The 22,207-nt window shown below is 39.6% G+C and overlaps 2 protein-coding genes across 4 annotated transcripts in view; one reads left to right on the top strand and one right to left on the bottom strand.

Moving 5' to 3' along the window:
- The window catches only part of LOC114502580 (zinc finger protein 177-like), a 39,429-nt gene extending 36,550 nt beyond the window's left edge, over positions 1 to 2,879 (bottom strand). The window contains exon 1 of one of the 2 annotated variants that reach the window (XM_036032299.1): positions 2,274 to 2,879. The gene's annotated coding sequence lies outside the window, so the exon portion shown is untranslated. The remainder of the gene's footprint in view (positions 1 to 2,273) is intronic. The other variant, XM_036032300.1, reaches the window with a different exon arrangement.
- A 5,702-nt stretch (positions 2,880 to 8,581) lies between these two features.
- ZNF699 (zinc finger protein 699) lies at positions 8,582 to 21,598 on the top strand. Of its 2 annotated transcripts, none has more exons than XM_036032298.1 (5): positions 8,582 to 9,302; positions 12,107 to 12,159; positions 13,179 to 13,305; positions 16,912 to 17,095; positions 17,453 to 21,598. In XM_036032298.1, exons 2-5 carry the CDS (start codon positions 12,112 to 12,114, stop codon positions 18,906 to 18,908), a joined length of 1,815 nt encoding a protein of 604 aa, XP_035888191.1. In that variant the 5' UTR covers positions 8,582 to 9,302; positions 12,107 to 12,111; the 3' UTR covers positions 18,909 to 21,598. The 2 variants fall into 2 exon arrangements, with proteins under 2 accessions (XP_035888191.1, XP_035888189.1); XM_036032296.1 differs by having other exon boundaries at positions 17,450 to 21,598.
- Positions 21,599 to 22,207: the final 609 nt, after the last annotated feature.

Genomic DNA, 22,207 nt, shown 5'->3' with positions numbered 1-22,207 from the left:
TAAACATTTGAGCAGAACAGAATGAAGAAACAAGAATTCAAAAAAAATGAGAGGCTTAGGAACCTCCAGGACATCTTTAAATGTTCCAACATCCAAATTATAGGGGTACCAGAAGGAGAAGAGGAAGAGCAAGAAATTGAAAACTTGTTGGAGAAAAACAATGATGGGCTGGGGGGTGGGGTGGCAGGCTTCGTCAATTCGGCAAAGGACAGACTTCCAGGAAGTCCAGGAAGCTCAGTCCCAAAGAAATTGGACCCAAAGAAGCACACACCAAGGCACATCACAATTACATAATCTGAGATTAAAGATAATGAGAGAATCTTAAAAGCAGCAAGAGAAAAGGAGACAGTTATCTACAAAGGAGTGCCCATAAGACTATCAGCTGATTTCTCAAAAGAAATCTTATAGGCAAGGAAGGGCTGGAAAGAAGTATTCAGTCATAAAAGGCAAGGACCTATACCCAAGATTACTCTATCCAGCAAAGCTATCATTTAGAAAGGAAGGGCAGATAAAGTGCTTCCCAGATAAGGTCAAGTTAAAGGAGTTCATCATCACCAGGCCCTCATTATATGAAATGTTAAAGGGATTTATCTAAGAAAAAGGTGATCAAAACTGTTAACAGTAAAATGACAACAAACTCGCAACCATCAACAACTGAACCTAAAAAAACCCCCCAAAACTAAGCAAACAACTAGAACAGGAAAGAATCACAGAAATAGAGATCACATGGAGGGTTATCAGCAGGGTAGGGGAGGGAGGAGAATGGGGGAAAAGATACAGGGAGTAAGAAGCATAAAATGGTAGGTAGGAAATAGACAGGGGGAGGTTAAGAATAGTATAGGAAATGGAGAAGCCAAAGAACTCATATGTAGGACCCATGGACATGAACTAAAGTGGGGGAATGTCGGGGGCGGGTGGTGGTGGTGGGTGGTGCAGGGCAGAGAGGAATAAAGGGGAGAACGAAAATGGGACAACTGTAATAGCATAATCAATGAAACATACTTAAAAAAATAACCAATTATAATATGTATAGTAAATGAAAGAAAAGTCCAAGCATATGTTGTGATACTACAAAAAGAAAAAAAGTATAGAAGGGAGAAGAGTGGGGAAGGAAAGCTCCTCTTCACAGAAGACTGCCAGCTAAATAATGGAGAAGGAATGACAATTTGAAAAAAAAATTTGTATACCCCATTATAAAAACTGGTCAAGGCAAAAGTCAACAAGTGATGCTAAAACCACTGGGTGAAAGGCTTTGAGGAATTAAGCGTCACCATGTTTCTTTGTGAGTACCATAAAGAAAAATGTGGCTTAGCATCACTAATGAACAGTAGGACAACTTGCATTTGAGTGTCTCCTGATGAGCTACAATATGAAGTACACATCACCTAAGAAATTTTCAAGTCTCTAAACCTATGCAGTATCACTTGGTAGCCACTGGCTGGCTAACGCAACCGAGGAACTGAATTCTTACTTACAACTCTAAATTGTCACTTACAATGTCACTTACACCCGTAGAGCTACTTTTGCCCACCCCTGTATAACTCTCCTGGAATCTTCAAGAACCAAAATTAAATTTTAAGAAATGCAGGGAAAGGTTTTAGGTATAATAAATTAAAGAGACAGAAAAGCAAAATGCAATGTATGAATCTTGTTTGGCTCCTAGCTCCAAAAGATCCCTGACAACTCTTAATACATACTCCTCGGAAGCTGGAGAAATTTGATTTTCTTGGGTGGATAATGGAGTTTTCTGTTTTTGAAGGATACAGCCCTCATTATTTAAAGGGCTGTGCAAAGGGTGAAGTGAATGTCTTTTAACTTAGCATTAAATGGCTCATCATCACAAGTATCTGTACCACAAAAGACTAATGAGACAAATCTTAACACTTAGTGAATCTAGATAAAGGATTCGTGGACGTTCGTTTTAATGACGCTACATGCAGATTTTCTTCAGATAAGAACTTCAAAATGAGTCCCTGGGAGAACAATCCACCAGTCCAAACTCAAACAACTTAAGGTTAATTCAATCCCAACTTCTACTAGCAGAGATCAGCTTGCACTCTATTTCTTCCCAGAGACTCACCCATTTTAAAGCTTTGGGGACTTGCAGGGCTCTGACAAGAGCAGACTTTTCAGATCAGAGCAGTCAGCCCACTTTTACTTCGTGATCAAAGCGTATTTAGTCATTCATTCACTCAACGAATTTATTTACATCCAACACACGTGCTCCCCCAACAACCAGGAAAAGGTTCTCTTTCCTTTGGAATGTCACTTACCAAACTTCAATAACGTACACCCACGTCGGAACATTCCCACGGAGTGGTCCCCGGGGCCGACGGGAGGAACTGCCGGGCTGGTGGGGACGCTGGGGCCTAAGTCTGCAACGCCAATGACGGAGAGATGCTTTTCTTTCTAAAGAAAGGGCACAAAGGGGGATTTGGGGGGCTCTTTCGGAAAGCGGAGGAAGCCAACCCACCCTTTCCCTGAGCTGCTGCCCGAACCCCTGTGGTCCAAGCTCTACGAAGGGGGAATCGTCCCAGAGCGTCCGCCGGAGGCACGAAGGGCCACCAGCACGCTACGAGTCTCCTGAGACCCCAGCCTACCAATACCTGAAACGCCTGCCGCAGCTCAGAGTAAACATGGCCGTCACCATCTGCACGCCCACACGTAGACGCGCCCACGCACGCTCGGTCTCCGGGGTGAGCGTAAGGGGCGGAGCCTTGAAGTTTGGACTGAGCCGGGAGTCGCCGCTTTCTACAGCCCACGGAGAAGGGCTACGTCTGACCTGGAGCACCGAGGACGCCCCCGCGGTGGTTTATTTTCCTCCCTGACCCATGCCTCTTACTCGTCTTACATGAAAAGCAATTGCTTTGTAGACTGAAAAATAATATCACTAGTTATTTCATCACCAAAAAGAATTTATTGGGGAAAGGGGCCGGGGAGAAAGGGTTGCAATCCGGTGCATGCAGACGTGGCTAGCCGTGTACTGCTTGAGAAGATGGAGGGGTATTCGTACAAGGGAAAAAGAACTTAAGGGAAGGGGAAATTAGAACCATACAGCTATATTATAAACATACAGTTCTTCCTGTAGGGTTTTCCCGATGACAGTGTGTGAGAACTTCCTAAGCCCTAGCTCTTCGCTTAGACCCTCCTGACCGGTTAAGCTCCTGTGAAGTTCCAGTCAGTCAGTATCACTTAAAAATTTTGCTGCATACTTGAATGCACCTTACTGTTCTTTGCACCATTGTTACTAATCTTTCCCCATGAAGATGATGAATACAGTCGCCATCTATGGCATTTAACCTTTTCATACCGCAACACAGATTCGTGTTTCAGCTTTTCCGTGTAGATTAGCTTCCTATGACTTCTCTTACCTGGGAAGGAAGATGCAAATTGCAGTTAAGTGAGAGGGAGCAAGCGCTACACAGCATCTCAGCCTGGGGTTCTGATACTATACTAGAGGTGAAGAAATGGCGGTAAATTTAAATTTGAGATGGCTTCTTCTAACTGTGGGGCTGAGAGGGAGGTTCTTTAGCTACTGGGTTTGAAGAGCAAGTGGAATGCCCAATGGGTCTCTGATTTTCACTACATTTTTAAAGTTAAAAGTACAAGAGCTTGATCATCAATTTCAGATACTAACAGAAAAAGAACATAGCTTATTGTAATTTGGGAGAATTCTCAGTAGTGGCCTTAAGTTGGCCAAAGGCTAACTCTGCAGTGACATCCCACAGCAGAGATTCAGGGGTGTCATTAGTCACAACATAGAAGGAGGCAGATTATTTAAGTTGGCAATGCAGTTTACAATACATGTTAGGAATCTTCTAAGTTGACTTGGTAAAAAGAAAGGGAATTCTGAATATCTAATTCTCTGGTGTGAGGGATTTGCTTCCCAGGGTTGTCATTGGCTGGTGAACCTGCAGTCTGATTGTATTGTAATTTATCCTTGTTGACTTTATGTCTTTATATAGGCAAAGTTTTCCAGAGATAAAGAGATTCCTGGGGAGAAGAGGTTAGATCAGCTGAAGGCAAGTCATCTACAACTAGAATTAATGTAGAAGAAGGAGGAGGTTGTATATGTGGGAGATTATGTCACTGGGTTGCCCCACCACATTATTAGTCTTTGAACTTCTACTAACTTTATTGTATTCTCTCCCATACATCTCTTGACAAAAGCAGGCTGAACCCATTAAAAAAAAAGAAAGAAAGAAAAGAAAGACAGAAATTCCAGGGAGAGTAGCTAAGCTTGTGGTCAGAAACCAGGTAAGAAACTTAAGGACCATTAAGGACCATAACTGAGAAATCGGGTTGCCCTGGAAAGATCCAAGATGGTGCCTGAAACCCTTTCCCAAGTGACCTTTTGACAAATTTCTTTACTAGCATACTGAAAAATAACACACAGAGGCGGAGATTTAATATTAAAATAAGGCATGCAATGTATGGCTAGGCATGTCCCCAGAGTGTCTGGGAACTGAGCATGCTCACTAGGAAATTCCAGAACACTCTAATGGAGATTTCCACCCTTGCATCTGCTTAATTGTCCCCCAACTCTAAGATTTTCCCAGTTCTCCATGATGGGAAAGGAATTTGGTCAAAGAATAAAGTTTCTGATCTGCTTTACCAAACACACTTTTGTTCTATTGGTTCGAGTGACACTGGGCAGAGCTGCAATGTGGGTCCCTGGCATGTATGGGTCCGTGACAATTATGGCTGAGAACCTGAAAGAAGTATGAAGGGCCTTTAGTGAAGGCCTGTAGCATCAGAGTGCAGGTGTATTATTTTGCCACATGAAAGTGAAAAGGTATTGGGAATAGGCTGGAAAGGAATGCTAGAAGAGGCTGAACAGAGACCTCCTAGCATGAAATACATTGATTTTAGGGGTCAAGGCCAGAATAGCATTGGGGTTGGGGGCCACAGGAAATGTGGGCATCCAATACAACTTACAGACCTAAGTTTTATACAAAACAATACTTACCCCCATTTTTAAAAAAGAGGCTAGGAGTGTTGCAGAGGCTGGTACAAATAATAAGTAAGCTCTTGGCTATGAAGTGTACAATAGGCCATAATGCCTCCAGTGCTGTGAGTTTTGATCCTGGCACCAGTTGCCTCTATTGTATTCAAAAACTGCTGCTTGATGACCATTTAGTAATAGTTATTTCACCTTGCTGATCCAAGGGGCATTTGTAATACAATAAGCCTTTTCACCCTTCTTGGTGTGTGGCATCATCAGTCTTGACATACCACAAACAAAATTAGTGGTATGTATATGGTGGTTGGGAGGGTCCACTCAGTGTCTGCAGGGTGTTTTTACTACTTTAACTACTTTCTGACACTTTTTTTTCTTTGGCAGTGTGACACTTGGGCCAGGTAGGGAGAGAGGAGAACTGCTTCACAGCATAAGACTGTCCAGAGGCTTATGACACAGAGGCCCCCAATTGGAAAGGTGAGGAGGGCATGAAACCCTTGGGAGAAAGGGGAATGTGGGAGGGGGCTTACATGTTCAGTTGATGTTGCTCACCAGCCCAGGGAGGGGAGTCCCTGATTCAGAGAGCCCTGAGGGGCCATAGCAGCTTGGGGTCTTAAAACCACAGACTCTATTTAATCAATCTTCAACAAATGCTGGATGAAGTTTCACAGGGTATGCAAAGCAGTCAGACTCTAAATGGCTTAAAATATGCCTTATTTTTAGCCTATTTAAAAATAATTGGATGTATAAAAATTTGAGTTTGGTGTCAGCAGGCTTTTGAGCTCATGGGTCTTGGCCTGCGGTGAAGAAAGAAACAGCTAGGGGTCAAAACACAGAGTCCATTTGTGCCTTTTTTCTAATATATTTTTTTCTCCGAATTTACACTTTATTTTTTTAAGTATATTCTTTTTTTTTTTTTAGATTTTATTTATTTATTTTTAAAGAGGGAAGGGAGGGAGAAAGAAAGAGAGAGAGAAACATTAATGTGTGGTTGCTGGGGGCTGTGGCTTGCAACCCAGGCATGTGCCCTGACTGGGAATCGAACCTGCGATGCTTTAGTTTGCAGCCTGTGCTCAATCCACTGAGCTACGCCAGCCAGGGTTCATTTGTGGCTTTTTAACATAATAGACCTTTTGACATAATAGATCTCATACTATGTGCCACAATACATCCCTGGAGGAGTAAAGATTGAAAAGGTTTAGGAATAATAAAATTTGGAAGAAAATTAGGAAAAACACATTTATGCTCTACAGTTTGGGAAGACTTTTAAAAGCATGCTAGGAAACCCAGAAACCATTTTTTGGTTGTTTTTGTATTAAAGAGTTTTTATTTATTGATTTATAAAATTTAAATCATTTAAATTTTTTGATTACAGTTACATATACTAGTTTCAGGTGTATATCCCAGTGACTAGACATTATATAACTTATAAGTGATTATTCTGAGAAATCTAGTACCCATATGACACCATACATAGTGATTAGATATTATTGACTATATTCCTTATGCTGTACTTTACACCCCCATGATTATTCTGTATCAACCAATTTGTACTTAATTTTTTCACCTTTTTCACCCATCCCCCTCAACTCCATCCCATCTGGCAGCCATTGAAATGCTCTCTGTATCCATGATTTTGTTTCTGTTCTTGTTTGCTTAGTTTGTTTTTTTCAGGTTCATTTGTTGGTAGATATGTATTTATTGCTATCTTATTGTTCATATTTTTAATTTTTGTAATGTTTTCTCCATAAAGAAGACCCTTTAACAGTTCATGTAATATTGGTTTGGTGGTGATGAACTCCTTTAGTATTTTCTTGCTTGGGAAACTGTATATGTCCTTCAATTCTAAATGATAGTTTTGCTGGGTAGAGTATTCTTGGTTGTAGGTCCCTGCTTTTCATTACTTTGAATATTTCTTGCCAATCCTGAAACTTCTGCAAAGTTTCTGTTGAGAAATCAGCTAACAAGGGAACTAACTACATTTCTCTTGCTACTTTTTAAGATTCTCTCTTTGTCTTTAATGTTTTGTGTTTTAATTATGATGTGTCTTGGTGTGGGCCTCTTTGGGTTCATCTTGTTTGGGATTCTGCACCTCTTGGACTTGTATGTCTATCTCCTTCACCAGGTTAGGGATTTTCCATCATTATTTTCTTCAAATAGGTTTTCAATTTATTGCTCTCTCTTCTCCTCTGGCATTCCTGTGATGTGAATGTGGGTATGGTTGAAGTTGTCTTAGAGGCTCCTTACACTATCTTCATTTTTGGGGGAAGATTTTTTTTCCTGTGCTGATTGGGTGTTTTTGCTTCCTTATATTCCAAGTCACTGATTTGATTCTTGGCTTCATCTACTCTATTGTTGATCCCCTGTAAATTATTCTTTATTTCAGTTAGTGTATCCTTCCTATCTGATTGGTTCCTTTTTATGGTTTCCATGTCCTTTTTTTAATGCCGTTGAAGTTCCAAGTTCAACTACTCTTCCCCTAAGTTCATTGAGCATCCCTATAATCAGTGTTTTGAACTCTGCATCTAGTATATTGCTTGTCTTCATTTTGTTTAGTTTTTTTTTTCCTGGAGTTTTGTTTTGTTCTTTCTTTTGGGATGGGTTTCTTCATCTCATTTTGGCAGCTTCCCTGTGTTTGTTTCTATGTATGAGGTAGAGCTGCTACATCTTTTGGGCTTGATAGAGTGGCCTAATATAGTAGGTGTCCTATAGGGTCCACTGGCTCAGCCTCCCTGACCACCCAAGCTAGGCACTCCAGTCGCACCCACCCCAGCCTCATGTGGGCTGTATACATCTTCCCTTGTAGTTGAGTCTTGATTGCTGTTGACACATTAATGGGAGAGACTTATCCCATTAATTAACAAGGAACAGGCTAACAACTGTCAAAGGGAAGAGGGGAAGGAAGGACTGGATAAAAGAAGGTAAAGGGATTAGCCAAAAAACATATATGCATAACCCATAGACAGAAAATACTGTGATAATGGCCTGAGGGAGGGAGTGGGGGCTGAGTGGAGTTGGGCAAAGTGGGAAAAATGGGGTAACTGTAATAGTGTAAACAATAAAAATAAAGTTAAAAAAGGGACTTCATTAACTTAATAAAGGCCACAACCTACAATAGCTTGATAATCATTACTGACCAAGACAAGAATGCTTTATTTCTTTTTGACTTTATACCATAATTTGAGAGGCACTGCACAAACAAGAAGAAAAAAGAGGTGTTAATATTCGAACAAGAAAAATATATGTACAGAAAATTTTATTTATAGTTTAAGTCCAAAATGACGAATGGGCAAATATTAGTGGTCCGCAAGGTTTCCAGGTACGTGAACCTACAAAAATAATTATTAATATCCTTCCTCTACATGAGCAATTATCAATAAAGCAATGAAAGGGAACACTAAAGGCCTAATGAAAGGACTGAATGAACAGAAGGGAGATCTCCTGGATTGGTATAGGCTTAAATTTTCTGTTTTGTTCTCTGTCTCTTTAGAGCCTGGATAGGAGGCCCTAACCCTAACCCCACCTCTAGCCTTACCTCAGTCCCGCCCCTCGACCCCGCCCCACCTCAAACCCTACTGTTTTGAGTAAGTGCCGCCCAAAAGGACCAGACAACCAAGCCGCGCTCCACTGACCTGATCCCGCCCCACCTCCGTCTATTCTCAGCTCCTGAGCTAATACGGCGCCAGGACCCGACAGCGTCTGTCCTGGGAGGAAACTTCACTCTAGGCTGGAAGCGCTGCTGTCCCGCTCTCCTGTCTCCTTCAGTACCTCCGGATACCTCCCGGTCTTCCCGCCTCTCCATCCTGATTTTCCAGCTTCTGAGGTCCCTCCCCTTTCGCTGGGCGTGGCGCAAAAACCGGAAGCTAAAGTGTACTTTTGCGCGTGCGCGAGCCGTGGGCGCTGTTCTCTAGTACCCTCGCGCGCGTCTGAGGTCAGTTTTCACCTGGGTCTGCAGCCTGCCGGGGTTCAGTCTGGCCTTTCCCGGGTCCCTGCACTGGAGGCGGAGAGCTTGGCCTTGAGGGGCGGGCAGCGGTCAAAGGGCGGCCGCCGCCTGGACCCCCGCGCCCGAGGCCTCAGACACCTCGGCGTTTCCTCAGAGCCCTGGCCGGCTGCACCCGTGGCTGTTGCACTTCCCAAACTCACTGAATCGGAAACTCCAGGCTGGGTGCAGCAGTCGGAAAGAGAGCAAAGTAGAGTTGGAGAACTACCCACGTATTTAATTCACCTCCCAAAGCGTCCTTTGCTATCTTTCCAAAAGGGAAAAACATCCCTGCTATTCGGGTCACGGAGATGAGAGCCTCACCTTGTTGTCTACGCTGATCTGTGGATTTCGGCGTGTTCGGTGAGCACGGGCTGGCATTTGCCTGAACTACGTCCCCACCTCGTTCCTCCCGGTGCTAGAGATACTATTTAACCTCAGTTTTACCCTGCCGTGGGCATCCATTTGCTAAATTATATTCAGGTGCATAAAAGTGAACAGATTAAGTATCTTTGTAACCTGCTTCGCCGAGTCCAGCTATACATTTTAATCATTTGTCTGTAGATTTTTTTAAAATTTCACGCATAAAGTGTGATCATCTCTCAGTTTCAGCGTTCTCCCCCCACCCCCGTACCTTGTATTTCATTTTATTTCTTTAGTGCACTTGCCAGGACCTCCATCCAGTTCAATGTAGAATAGCATAGAATTTGTATCCTTGCCTTCTAGATCCCAGAGGGACTTATGCTGCCACTTCACCACTAAATAGGATGTTTACTGTAGGTGTTTGTACATTCTTTTCTAATAAAACATATTCCCTGGTAGTTCTGGTGGGTTAAATTGTTATCACCAATGGACATTACTATAGATCAGTCACTAGCTTGTATCTAAGGGGATAAATCATATGATCTTTTTCTGTGAATGTGGTGAATTATATTAATCGGTGATTCCATTTTCAATCACATTTTATTAGGACAAAATGAACTTGGTTTGTGATTATTCATTTCTTGGCTAAACTAATATGTTATTTGTAATGTGTATGAGATCTTTTCTTTTCCGAGTTGTACCCCTACAATGGAATTTTGAATTTTTTCCTTATTTAGTGAGCCTACTGGTAAAACAGTTTGTAACTTCTGTTTCCTTCGTGGGTATGTTTTAAACAAATCATATTTTTTCCTTTAGTGACTGGATATAATCAAGTGCTATATTTATTTTAGATCATTGCTGGAAAGTTGTACTTCTCTCAAAATTCATTCATTACCTGTACAATTTCATATCTGTTCCCTTATTTTTTTTTGTTATAGCCTCCCTGTAACATCTGTAATTATGACTTATTCCTAACTCCTTTTGCCTGTTCTCTGTTGTTCTTAAAGAAAATTGCTATGGGTTTGTCAACTTCATTAGTTTTTCAAAGGACACAGCTAGCTTGTGTCCTTTACTAGTTTTTCTGATTCTGTTTATTAGTTTTTTTTAAGTATCATTAATTGTGCCTTGTTTTCACTTTTCTTTCTAACTAACCTGTTCTTTTCCCAACCTTATAAGTCAGTGGGTAGTCCATTGATACTCATTTTTTCTTCTCTGGGAATTGATGATACTTACAAGCATATAAATATATATACGACACCAGCTATGCATTTCCAGTGTCATCTGAAATAGTTATTTTAATTTTCTGCTTCTATTCTGCCACATGAGTAGTCTTCACTCGCTAAAGATAAATATGCGTGTTTCTCCTTATCCCCATAATGTGCTGCAGTTTTATGTAGCATATACCACTACCTGATATTTTGTTAATTTACTGCCCTTCCACAAAAAATTATGAAGTCCAGGATTTTTCTGTTTTGGATCAGTGGAAATATTACCTAAATGAGTATGCACTGAAGGAGCAGGAGGTAAGGGCCTTAAAGGAAGCGTCTTTACTCAACACATAGGTCATAATCAAGAGAAGGAGCTCAAAAATAAAACATTTGAATAGAATATTTTACTTGTCTACTCTGCATAGTGTGCCCAATGAATTCTAGGCCAGATACTGGTAATGTTAGGGAACAAGGGCTTCACTAGTAGCTAAGTTGTAAGGTATATATTCAGAAATATACTCACGGGGCATTTAGACTTTGAAGATAAATAGACCTACATACACACCCTGACAGAGCAGCTTTCTAATTTTGGTAATATTGAGTGTGTAGTTAATTCACCCTTTCTAAGGTTTCTCAACTATAAATTAGTTGTAATATATCTGATTTGCAGAGTTTCATGAACAATAAATAAGTTTTTTGCAAAGGTATGGGCATCTCTTTGCAAGGTCATTCTCACATCATCATCGCTCAATGGAAAATGTTATTAACATAGTAAAGAATATCACACTTTTTATTGGCTTTAAATTACATACTGGATCCACTGCAGTGGAAGAAACAGTTGCATTTTCATTATTTGAAATTTGGGCAAAGCACTGGAGATATTGCTATTGGAGATGACACTCATTGCTCACTTAGGTATACTTTTTTGGCTGCTTCTGTAAAGGCAAAATTTAGCATGAGACTTACAGTGTGGCAGTCTTCTCTGCCTCCTGTGTGTGGAATTTAGTCAGTGGATGCTCTTTCTCAAAAACCAGGTTTCAGGAACTCTGTGGCCCATGGGGGGAGGGTCCAGTGATGAGGGGCTGAGCAGTAATGCTTGTTGGCCTGTCAAAGGGCGCAGAAGTAAGAACTCTAGTATATAAGTCAGTGCTTCCTTGGGTTTGAGACAGAGTGTATATTCTTAGTATATTCTTAAGGTTGAAGTTATTGTCTGATACTTTTTATGTTTTTCATTTTCATGGGCAAATAGATGGCTTAAGCTTTTAGACTTCAGCTAACTTGTAAAATGGGAGCCTTAACCTTTAAAAGAAATGGTCAACAAGAGCCAAAGCACAGTTTTTTAGCTCTCAATGAGGTTAAGATTGCTTGACCTTCTTACAAGATCAGTGTATGTTTGCTTGGTTATCTTGGGCTTATGCATGTGTGTGTGTGTGTGTGTGTGTGTGTGTGTATGTGTTTGTTGAGGGGAATGGTCACCATAATATGCTGCAGCACCCAGGCTCTTAAGTGTGCAAATTATGGGGAAACCTAGATTATCATGTCATCTTTCTCTTGCCTCACCTGTAACTTCTTAATATTTTGCCTTTCTTCATGAAGGGAACATGGATGAAGAAAGAAGAGCTACTGAGTTACAGAAAGACATGACACAGGTAGGTAAGAGCTAATAATTCTCCAAAAGAATATTCCCATTTCACCAGTTCATCGATCTAATTGTTTAGAGCAAGATCAACAACCTGTTTCTGAGTTGGTCCATAGAGTAAGTATGTTAGGCTTTGCAGGCCAGACTTTTTGTTGGAACTCAACTCTGTCATTGTAGTATGAAAGCAGCCATAGACATTATATACAATGTGTACACGTTTTACTGTGTTCCAATAAAACTTGACTTATACATATAGGTGGTAGGCTGGATTTAGCCTGTGGGCCATAGTTTGCTGACCCCTGGCTTAGAGTATAAGAATATATGGGCACCTGGGGGCCTGGGTTGAAGGTTGCAGGCTCCTGGGTTTATTTAAAAATGAAAAGCTTCCTTTTCTTCCGTGTGTTTTTATTCATTAAAACCTCATCCAGATTTGCCCCAGTGTTTCATGTTGTGCTGCTTGCTATAGTGGGAGAGAAGGAAGCAGGTGAAATTGTTTCTTTAACAAGGAATTGTTGGTGTCAGTGTGGAAATTCTGTACATCCTCAACATTATTGATAGGCTCTGCAACTTTAAGCAGAACAACAGATAATGAAACCAATTTCACCATAGGCTAATTGATATAAACAAGTGTTAAGTTCCCATGGCATCTCATCAATGTAATAGTAAAATTAAGTCATTTGAGGGCCTGCTGTAATTCAATTTTAGAGCATTTCTCTCATTTTTGCTATATGCTCTGGACTGCTCTGGATCATTATAAGACTGGAATGATTTACCATCACACTGTGGAGAGATAGATTGAGCATTTTAGAAGTGTTAAGTCTGGAGACAGGATTCAATCTCCCAGGAAAGATGTGTGGGAAGAAAGAAAGAGATCTGATGGCTGCATCCCATCAATGTTAGGAGACCATAAAGTCTTTAGAACTTCCTATGAATGGATTCTCAGTTCCCATGTATTTTCAGCATCGTGCATCCTCCTGAACACATTTGGGAGTTGGTACCTTTCTGAACAAAGTATGTGTGATATTTCAGGACTCAGTGGTCTTTGAGGATGTTGCTGTGGACTTTAGCCAGGAGGAGTGGGCTTTGCTAGATATTGCTCAGAGGAGCCTCTACAGAGAGGTGATGCTGGAGAACTTCCAAAACCTGGCCTCATTAGGTAAGAATGGGCAACATTCTTTTATTTAGTTGTTTAGAAAACAAATCTGACAAATCAATCCTATTTCTTATTCTAGGATTCAGGCTGAGGAATTGGAACACATTGGTAAACAAGACAGAGTGGTCACTGACCCCAAGCAACTTAGAGTGGCTTCACCATGAAAATAAACATCTGTGTGTTGAGCTGACATTTTATTGTGGTTGAAAACCTCAGGCTTATTAAGTGCTGAAAGTGTGGGTGAAGATTTCAGGGTTTACTTAGGAGCCACAGGGAGGTTTATCATTTGGGACCTTTTGAGAATTTTGCTGACATCATTGCTATTTACCTAAAGAGCATCAGGAACACACCTAAAGTTAAACACGTTGGGTTTATTAGTGCAGTGAGGGAGAGCATGATGTAGGGAACTGCGGGGTGTCACATTAAGAGGGTATTAGAACTTTGGTTGGGTGATTTGGGGATTGGTATATGGAAGCAGGCTATATTAGATTTCTAGGCCTTTTGTAACAAAGTGCTATGATTGGATGACTAAAAACAAAAGAAGCATATTCTTTCACATTTCTGGAGCCGGAAGTCCAAAACCAAGGTGTCAGCAGGGCCATGCTTCTTCTGAAGGTTCTGTGGAAAAAGTCCTGCTTGTCTCTTCCTGGCTTCTGGAGGTAGCCAGCAATCCTTGGTATTCTTGACTTGCATCACTCTAATCTCTGCATCCATCTTCAAACAGACTTCTTCTGTCTCTAAGTCTCTCCCTCTTTATAAAGACACTAGGCTTTGGATTTAAGACTCACCCTACTCGAGTGTAATTTCAGCTTAACTTAATTACATCTGCAATGACCCTATTTCCAAATAAGGCAACACTCTGAGGTTCTAGGTGGATGTGAAGTTTTTAAGAGAATATATTTATTTAGTTTTAGAGTGGCTTTAGATTTAAAACAAAATGGAATGAAAGGTGCGGAGATTTCCCTTATACTCCTTTATCCACCCCTCACACAGCTTCCCCTGCTGTCAGCATCCCTCAGCACAGCAGCACATTAGGTATAATTGGTGAACCTACACAGACACATCATTATTGCCCAAAGTCCATAATTTACATTAGGCTTCACTCTTGGTGTTGCACCTTCTGTGGTTTGGACAAATATATAATAACATATGCCCACTATTACAATATTATACAGAGTAGTTTTACTGTCTTAAAGATTGTCATTGTCATGCTGATTCATCCCTCCTTCCTTTCTAATCCCTGACAGCTGTTGATCTTTTTAATGTGTCCATAGTTTTCTCTTTTGGAGAATGCCATACAGTGGGAATCATACAATATATCAGCTTTTTACAGTGGCTTCATTCACTTAGTAACATGTTTTATAGTTCTTTCATGTTTTTTCATGGCTTGATTGCTTATTTCTTTTTAGCACTGAGTATAATATTCCATTGTCTGGATGCACCACAGTCTACTTATCCCTTCACCTACTGAAGGACATCTTTACTGCTTCCAAGTTTTGGCAGTTATGAATAAAGCTACTGTAAAACTGTGTGCAACTTTTGTGTGGACATGTTTTCAACTTCTTTGGATAAATTCTGAAGAGCATGATTGTCTGATCATATGGGAATTATATGGTTAGTTTTATGAAAAACCTCCAGCTTGTCTTCTAAGGTGGCTGTACCATTTTGCATTCCCACCAGCAATGAATGAGAATTCTGTTGCTCCACATGCTAACCAGCATTAGGTGTTATCAGTGTTCCAGATTTTGGCCATTCAGATAGGTGTGTAGTGGTATCCTCTTATTTTAATTTGCATTTCCCTGATGATATATGATGTGGAGCATCTTATTTATTTGTTTGTTTGTTTATTTATTTATTTATTTTAGAGAGAGGGGAAGGGAGGGAGAAAGAGAAGGAGAGAAACATCAATGTGAGGTTGCCTCTCAAATATCCCCTCCTGGGGACTGGGTCTGCAACCCAGGCATGTGCCCTGACTGGGAATCAAACTGGTGGGTGGCCCTTTGCTTCACAGTACGGCATTCAGTCCACTGAACCACACCAGCCAGGGCTGGAGCATCTTTTTATATGCTTATTTGCCATCTGTATTTCTTTTTTGGTGAGGTGTCTTTGGCCCATTTTTTAAATTGGGTTTTTAAAATTTTTGAGTTTTAAGATTTCTTTGTATATTTTGGATTACAGTTCTTTATCCGATACGTCTTTTGCAAATATTTTCTCACAGTCTGTGGCTTGTCTTTTTATTCTCTTGACATTGTATTTGGCAGAGCAAAAGTTTTTAATTTTAAAGAAGCCCAGCTTATCAATTCTTCCTTTTGTAGATCATGCCTTTGGTGTTGTATCTAGCAAGTCATTGCCAAGCCCTAGGTCATCTAGATTTTTCTCCTGTTATCATTTAAGAATGTTATAGTTTTGCATTTTAAATTTCAGTCTGTAATCAATTTTTGTGAAAAGTGTAATGTCTGTGTCTAGATTCATTTTTTGGATGTCAATATCTAGTTCCAGTATTTGTTGAAAAGACTATTTTTTTCTTCCATTGTATTGCCTTTGCTCCTTTGTGAAAGATCAGTTGACTGTTTTGTGGATCTATTTCTGGACCCTCTATTCTGTTTCATTGACCATTTGGATGGAATTTTGAAGAACACTGTTCATCCCAGTTGGATTGAACCCAATTGGGTAGATTGGGGGAAAGTGGGGAAATTCTGTTATTGGGTATTTTGTGGGTAGCAGTGACTTTCCTTTTTCCCTGTCCTTAGACTAAATTATGAAGTGGACTTAACTTCATTTCACTATAGTCTCAGAGTAACCTTGTCTAAGATTGGTATTCTGTGAGATTATGCTCAGTAGGAGAACAAAATGTCCTGGCTATAAGTATCAGACCAACTTCTAATAATATTGAGGATTAGATATGAACATCAGATCGGTTCTAGACATCAATGACTATGTTGCAACTCTGCCCCTCCCTTAAAAATTTTTTTGACAAACATTTTGTTGCAATTAAATTCACACTTGCCCCATCTTTATAGTATCAGAAGACCAAAGTTTTGGCCTTGTCTCATGGAAATGTTTATGGTTCCTCATTATTTTCCTTCATGTGATACACCTTTCTGCATTGACAGGGTATCCTCTGCACACACCCTGTTTCATCTTCCAGTGGAAACAAGAGGAGGACCTGGAGAAAACAACGGGAGGGCCTCTATGGGAGCAGTACCAGGAAGGCAAGAATTCTGGGGAGAAAGTGTCCTGGTTGGGGGATATGACATTCAGAAAAAATCAAATAAAAACGAGGTGAAACTTCTGTTTGAAAGGCAGATTTTCCATAGATACCATTGATTACTGTTTAACTTTTTATTAGTCCTTTCACATTTGTTTTTGGGAAAGACTTTCCATGTTTCTTCTTTGTAAGTTAGTATTTGGTTATATATATTTTATCCAGCTCCTTTTTGCTTTGTTCTCCTGATAATAACCTATTCATGTTATCATTGGTCTCAATCTTCTGGAATTTTTTCTTAGTCACTTGCTTAGTATTTTGACCCTTGCAGTTATCACTAGAGTCTTGACATAGTTGCTCTGCACAAGCCCTTTGCTCATAGGTGCCTTTACCTTTTATTTCAGGTTTTGAGACTCAGCTTAAAAGTAGTGCGTCAGTTATTTCACAAAATAATTATGGAGAAAAAATATCTGATGAACAGAAAATAGTAAGATTCAAAAGGAATGATTCCTGGTCATCCATTTTATACAAAAACTGGGAATACCATGCTGTTGATGACAAGAACAAAAACCACAAGAGACATCTGGGGTGAGTGCCATTCATAAAAAAGAAGGTAGTGCTTCAGAAGAGAATCTTAAAACGTCATGAAATTTAAAAAACATGTTACAAATCTTGGTCAAAAATTGTAATTTCATAAAGAATTTTCACAAGATTTTTTCCTCACAAATGAGACTGAGATCTTCAATATTTAACATATAATTCAGATGTAAACAATTATGAGAAAAATCCCGTAAGTCAAAAACTCAGTGATAAATACTGGCTGTTATAGAGCCCTCTGTAGGAACTTCCAGCTTATAACCTGACAGGGCAAAAGACAGATATAGTTACAGAAAATGATAAAAGTGTGTTTATTACTAATGATGTGCTTTTTATTTTTAAAAGAAGTCATGTGGTGGAGAACATCTGTGGGTGTAATGAAGAAAATCAGTGTGGACAAACCTTCAGCCAAATTTCAAATCTTAATATACTCAAGAGAACTACTGAGGTAAAATTGTATGAATGCCATGAATGTAAAAACGTCTTCACAGATCATTTATCTCTTAGAAGTCATGTCAGCTCTCACACTGGAAGCAAGCCCTATCAGTGCAAGGAATGTGGGAAAGCTTTTCATTTTCTTGCTTGTTTCAAGAAGCATATGAAAACTCCCACCGAAGAGAAACCCTATGAATGTAAGGACTGTACCAAAGCCTTCGGTTGTTCTTCATTCTTTAGGGCACATATGAAGATTCACACTGGAAAGACAAACTATGAATGTAAGGAATGCGGAAAAACCTTTAGCTGTTCTTCATCCCTCACGGAACACAAAAGAATTCATAGTGGAGATAAACCATATGAATGTAAGGAATGTGGAAAGGCCTTTAGTTGCTCCTCCTCACTCTCCAAACACAAAAGAATTCATAGCGGAGATAAACCATACGCATGTAAGGAATGTGGGAAGGCCTTTAGTTCTTCTTCTCACCTTATAATACATATAAGAATTCATACTGGCGAGAAACCTTATGAATGTAAAGAGTGTGGGAAGGCCTTCAGTGAGTCCTCAAAACTCACTGTACATGTCAGAACACACACAGGAGAGAAACCCTATAAATGTAAGGAATGTGGGAAGGCCTACAATTGTCCCTCTTCCTTAAGTATCCACATGAGAAAACACACTGGAGAGAAACCCTATGAGTGTCTGGAATGTGGAAAAGCCTTCTATCTTCTCACTTCCCTTAATACACATGTGAAAAATCAAAGTAGAGAGAAACCCTATGAATGTAAGGAATGTGGAAAAGCCTTTAGCTGTCCCTCATCCTTTAGAGTGCACGTGAGAAATCACACTGGGAAGATACAATACGAATGCAAGGAATGTGGGAAGACCTTCAGCCGTTCCTCATCCCTCACGGAACACCTGAGAACTCACAGTGGAGAGAAGCCATATGAATGCAAGGAGTGCGGGAAAGCCTTTATTAGTTCTTCCCACCTTACAGTACATGTCAGAACTCACACTGGAGAGAAGCCTTATGAATGTAAGAAATGTGGAAAAGCCTTTATTTATCCTTCAGCTCTTAGGATTCACATGAGAACGCACACTGGGGAGAAACCCTATGAATGTAAGGACTGTGGGAAAGCCTTTCGCCATTCTTCATACCTTACTGTACATGCCCGAATGCACACTGGAGAAAAGCCGTTTGAGTGTCTGGAATGTGGGAAAGCCTTCAGTTGTCCCTCATCCTTTCGGAGACATGTAAGAAGCCACACTGGAGAGAAACCCTATGAATGTGAGGAGTGTGGGAAAGCCTTTGTTTGTCCTGCCTACTTTCGAAGACATGTGAAAACTCACACTAGAGAAAGCATGTAAAGGTAAGGAATAGGGGAATGTATGCAAGGAGTTTCAATCTCAGGCAGCATGTCTCATGTGGAGACATCCTGTGACTGCGAGAATATGCGACATTGTTGCTCATGCGTTTGAAGACATTTGAGAACTCACAACTGGAAGAAACACTTTGTATGTAAACCATGTGGTGATGCCTTCCTGATATCACTTGTAAGTGAAAATCACATAAGAAATAAGTGTACAAAAAAATTCATACTGGAAGCAAAGATCAGTGCCTCACCCTTACAGTGGAATGTTTACTTATTGATTTCTGGGTTTTATTTTCTGATAGGAATATTTAAGGTGATAAATTTCCCTCTAATTCCTTTTTAGCTCTAATATGTTTTATTCTGAGGTGCTTTTATTTTGGTTCAGATGTAATTGTTATTTCCATTACTAAGTCCTGGAGTGTATTTTTTCATGTGCAGGCAGGAGTGGCCCTTTTTTATTAGTTTCTGATTAACTCTCACTGTTCTCTATAAGTGTTCAGTGATTATGGTATGGACACTTTGGTATTTATAATTTCTTTTATAATTTTTAATTGATTTTAAAGAGGAAGGGAGAGAGAGAGAAACATCAATTTGTTGATACACTTATTTATGCATTCATTGGTTGATTCTTGTATGTGCCCTGACCAGGGATTGAACCCACAACCTTGGCATATCAGGGCGATGCTCTTACCAATTGAGCTACCTGGCCAGGGCCCTCTTTTATAATTTTCTTTTGTGATTGGTAATTGCATTTTGATCTAGTATGGCAGATACTGGAAATTGCCTATTCAATATTCCCCCCCCCTTTTTTTACTAAGTGAAACTACAGCTTTTGAAATTAATAATTTTTTTACTATTCAATGCTTTTGCTGTCTAATAAGTAATTTCAGCAGAAATTAATGTGCAAAGATCTTAAAAGAAGTGTCTTACCTGATACGTTGTTTTTGTATTTCATTCTTTGTTCTTTCTCATGGCTGGGAATTGGACTCAATGTTTTGAGAGTGAAAAGAGACCTTGTAACAAGAAAGCGACAGGTAAAGTTGGGTGGGTTGGCTTCCCTGTGTTAATTTGGGCATGGCTGGACCTTACTTCCCAGAATCATTTCCTTATGCAGTTCCAGGTTAGAGTTGTCTAAAATAAACAGTTTGTATGTGAATTGGAAGGCAGAGGACAGAATCTCTTATTTTTAGTTTAGTGAGGCCATGAGACAGGGAGACAGATGCATAGAGTGCCTGGTGGGCTCTAGTTCCAGCTCACTTTCCTGATTATTAGCCCCAGCAATTAATATTGGCTCAAGTGGAACATACAGTGCTTGACTTAAGTTACCTTAGAAGCAGCAGTTCCGTAGACATCGCTGTAAGTTTCTCCATCGTGGCCATTCACAGCCTCTTAAATTTTTGGCAAGTTTTAGCATTGCTGATATTACAATCCCTGTGGCACATCAACTGATTATACAGAGTTGGCCCCAGTTTGGAGCAGGACTGTTGTCATCTCCACAGTCCAGTTCCATTATGTCATTCTGCTCAAGGAGGAAGTACATCTATGTAAGTTCACTGTGGTCCCCAAACAAGCAGAGTTGTGGACAGTCAGGAAAATTAGGTATAATTGAAATAAGCATCAGGGTACCAATCCATTTTAGCGAAGAAAGATTTATATTTGACACTTTCAAACAAGGAAGATTTTATCACTTTTTTTAAAATCTGGGAAGATGAAAGTTATTTGGTTTATGCTTTAAGTGCATTTATCAACCTTTTTCCTTCCATTATATTTTCCCCTTATCTCTAAGAGCGCAGTCCTGTGCCACATATGACATTTCATTCAACAACAGGTGGCATGTCTGATGATGCTCCTGTAAGATTATAATGGAGCAGAAAAATTTCTATTGCCTGTACATTCTGTGATATTTGCACAATGATGAAATTGCCAAATGATGCATTTCTCAGAATGTGGCCCAGTTGTTGAGGTATGAAGCACTGTACACCTGTATCACTTCCCCTTAATCACTTTTTATTGTTTTATTGAGATATATATATATATATACACACACACACACACACACACACTAATGTGCATGAAATGTGCTAATCTTAGGTGTACAGCTTGATGAAGTTTCACATAATGTTTACATCCTGATAAACAGGACATTGCCAGGACTCTTGAAAGTTCATTCATCTTCCTTCTCAGTAAGTGCTCCAAAGAGGCAAGCCCAATTTTGACTTTTGTTACAGTTTATTAGGATTGCTTGTTCTTAATCATTATATAAATGTTAAAATATAGTATGTACAGTTATGTGTTTGGATTCTTTTCTCACCATAATGTCTGTTTGCCTTTTAATTGCTCTTTGGCAGACTAATACATTTCTCTTGGTAAATGCTTTATACATGGGAATAAAATTAGTGAATCCAAGGGTAGATTTCATACTTAGTTTTGGTAGGTATTCCACTTTTTCAAAAAGGGTGATCCCACTTATAATCCTAAAAGCAATATATGAAAGTTCCAGTTATTTCACTTATCTGGTCTGCACTTTCTAATTTTAGCCATTCAGCAGAAGATGTGGTAATATCTTGTTTTTGGTTCTAATTTGCATTTACCTGACATGTAATGATGTTGAGTACATTTTTATGTGCTTGTTGACTATTTGGATATCTTTTATGAGTGTATCTATTAAAGCATTTCATCATTTTTTTAATTTTAATTTTATTTATTTATTTAAAAAATTTTTTTTAAATTTTAATTTTAATTTTAATTTTTATTTCAATCATTGTTCAAGTATGGTTTTCTCCCCCCTACTCCCACTCCAGCCCATCCACCCAACCCTCCCCCCTTCCCCCCATCACCCCCCACCCCTAGTTTTTGTCCATGTGTCCTCCAAATTTGTTCCTGTAATCCCTACACATTCCCCCCTGAAATTCCCTCTTCTCTCATCATTTTTTTTTAAATTTGAAGGATTTCCTTCTGATTACTTGTCCTAAATTTATTGTATGTATGTGTGTATCTGTATAGTTACATACATATATATTGCCATGTGTTATATATTATATATATTATAATATGTATATTACATATATGTATATTGCAGAAAACTTTTCCCAGTCTAAGGCTTGTGTTTTCACTCTTTTCATTTTGTTAGCTATGAAGGGAATTTATTGTTTTGATTACTGGAAAGTCCTTGGGTATACTTGGCTTCAGGCATGGCTGGATCATGGGACTAAAAACATATTATCTGGATGAATTCTGTTTCAATGTCTTGGCTGTGCATCTTCCTGTACTAGCTGTTCTCCTTGACAGGCTCTC

The sequence above is a fragment of the Phyllostomus discolor genome, chromosome 8 (assembly GCF_004126475.2).
Source record: "Phyllostomus discolor isolate MPI-MPIP mPhyDis1 chromosome 8, mPhyDis1.pri.v3, whole genome shotgun sequence".
Lineage (NCBI taxonomy): Eukaryota > Metazoa > Chordata > Mammalia > Chiroptera > Phyllostomidae > Phyllostomus > Phyllostomus discolor.
The sequence above is the reverse complement of the archived record's forward strand: the minus strand, read 5'-3'. Positions and strand labels throughout refer to the sequence as shown.

Bases quoted from the DNA above. Each gene is read 5' to 3' on its own strand.
- ZNF699 (XM_036032296.1), top strand. From the start codon at position 12,112: ATGGATGAAGAAAGAAGAGCTACTGAGTTACAGAAAGACATGACACAG. The intron at 13,306-16,911 runs GTAAGAATGGGC...CTTTTATTTCAG, and splicing joins CCAAAACCTGGCCTCATTAG to GTTTTGAGACTCAGCTTAAA. The intron at 17,096-17,449 runs GTGAGTGCCATT...TATTTTTAAAAG, and splicing joins AACCACAAGAGACATCTGGG to AAGTCATGTGGTGGAGAACA.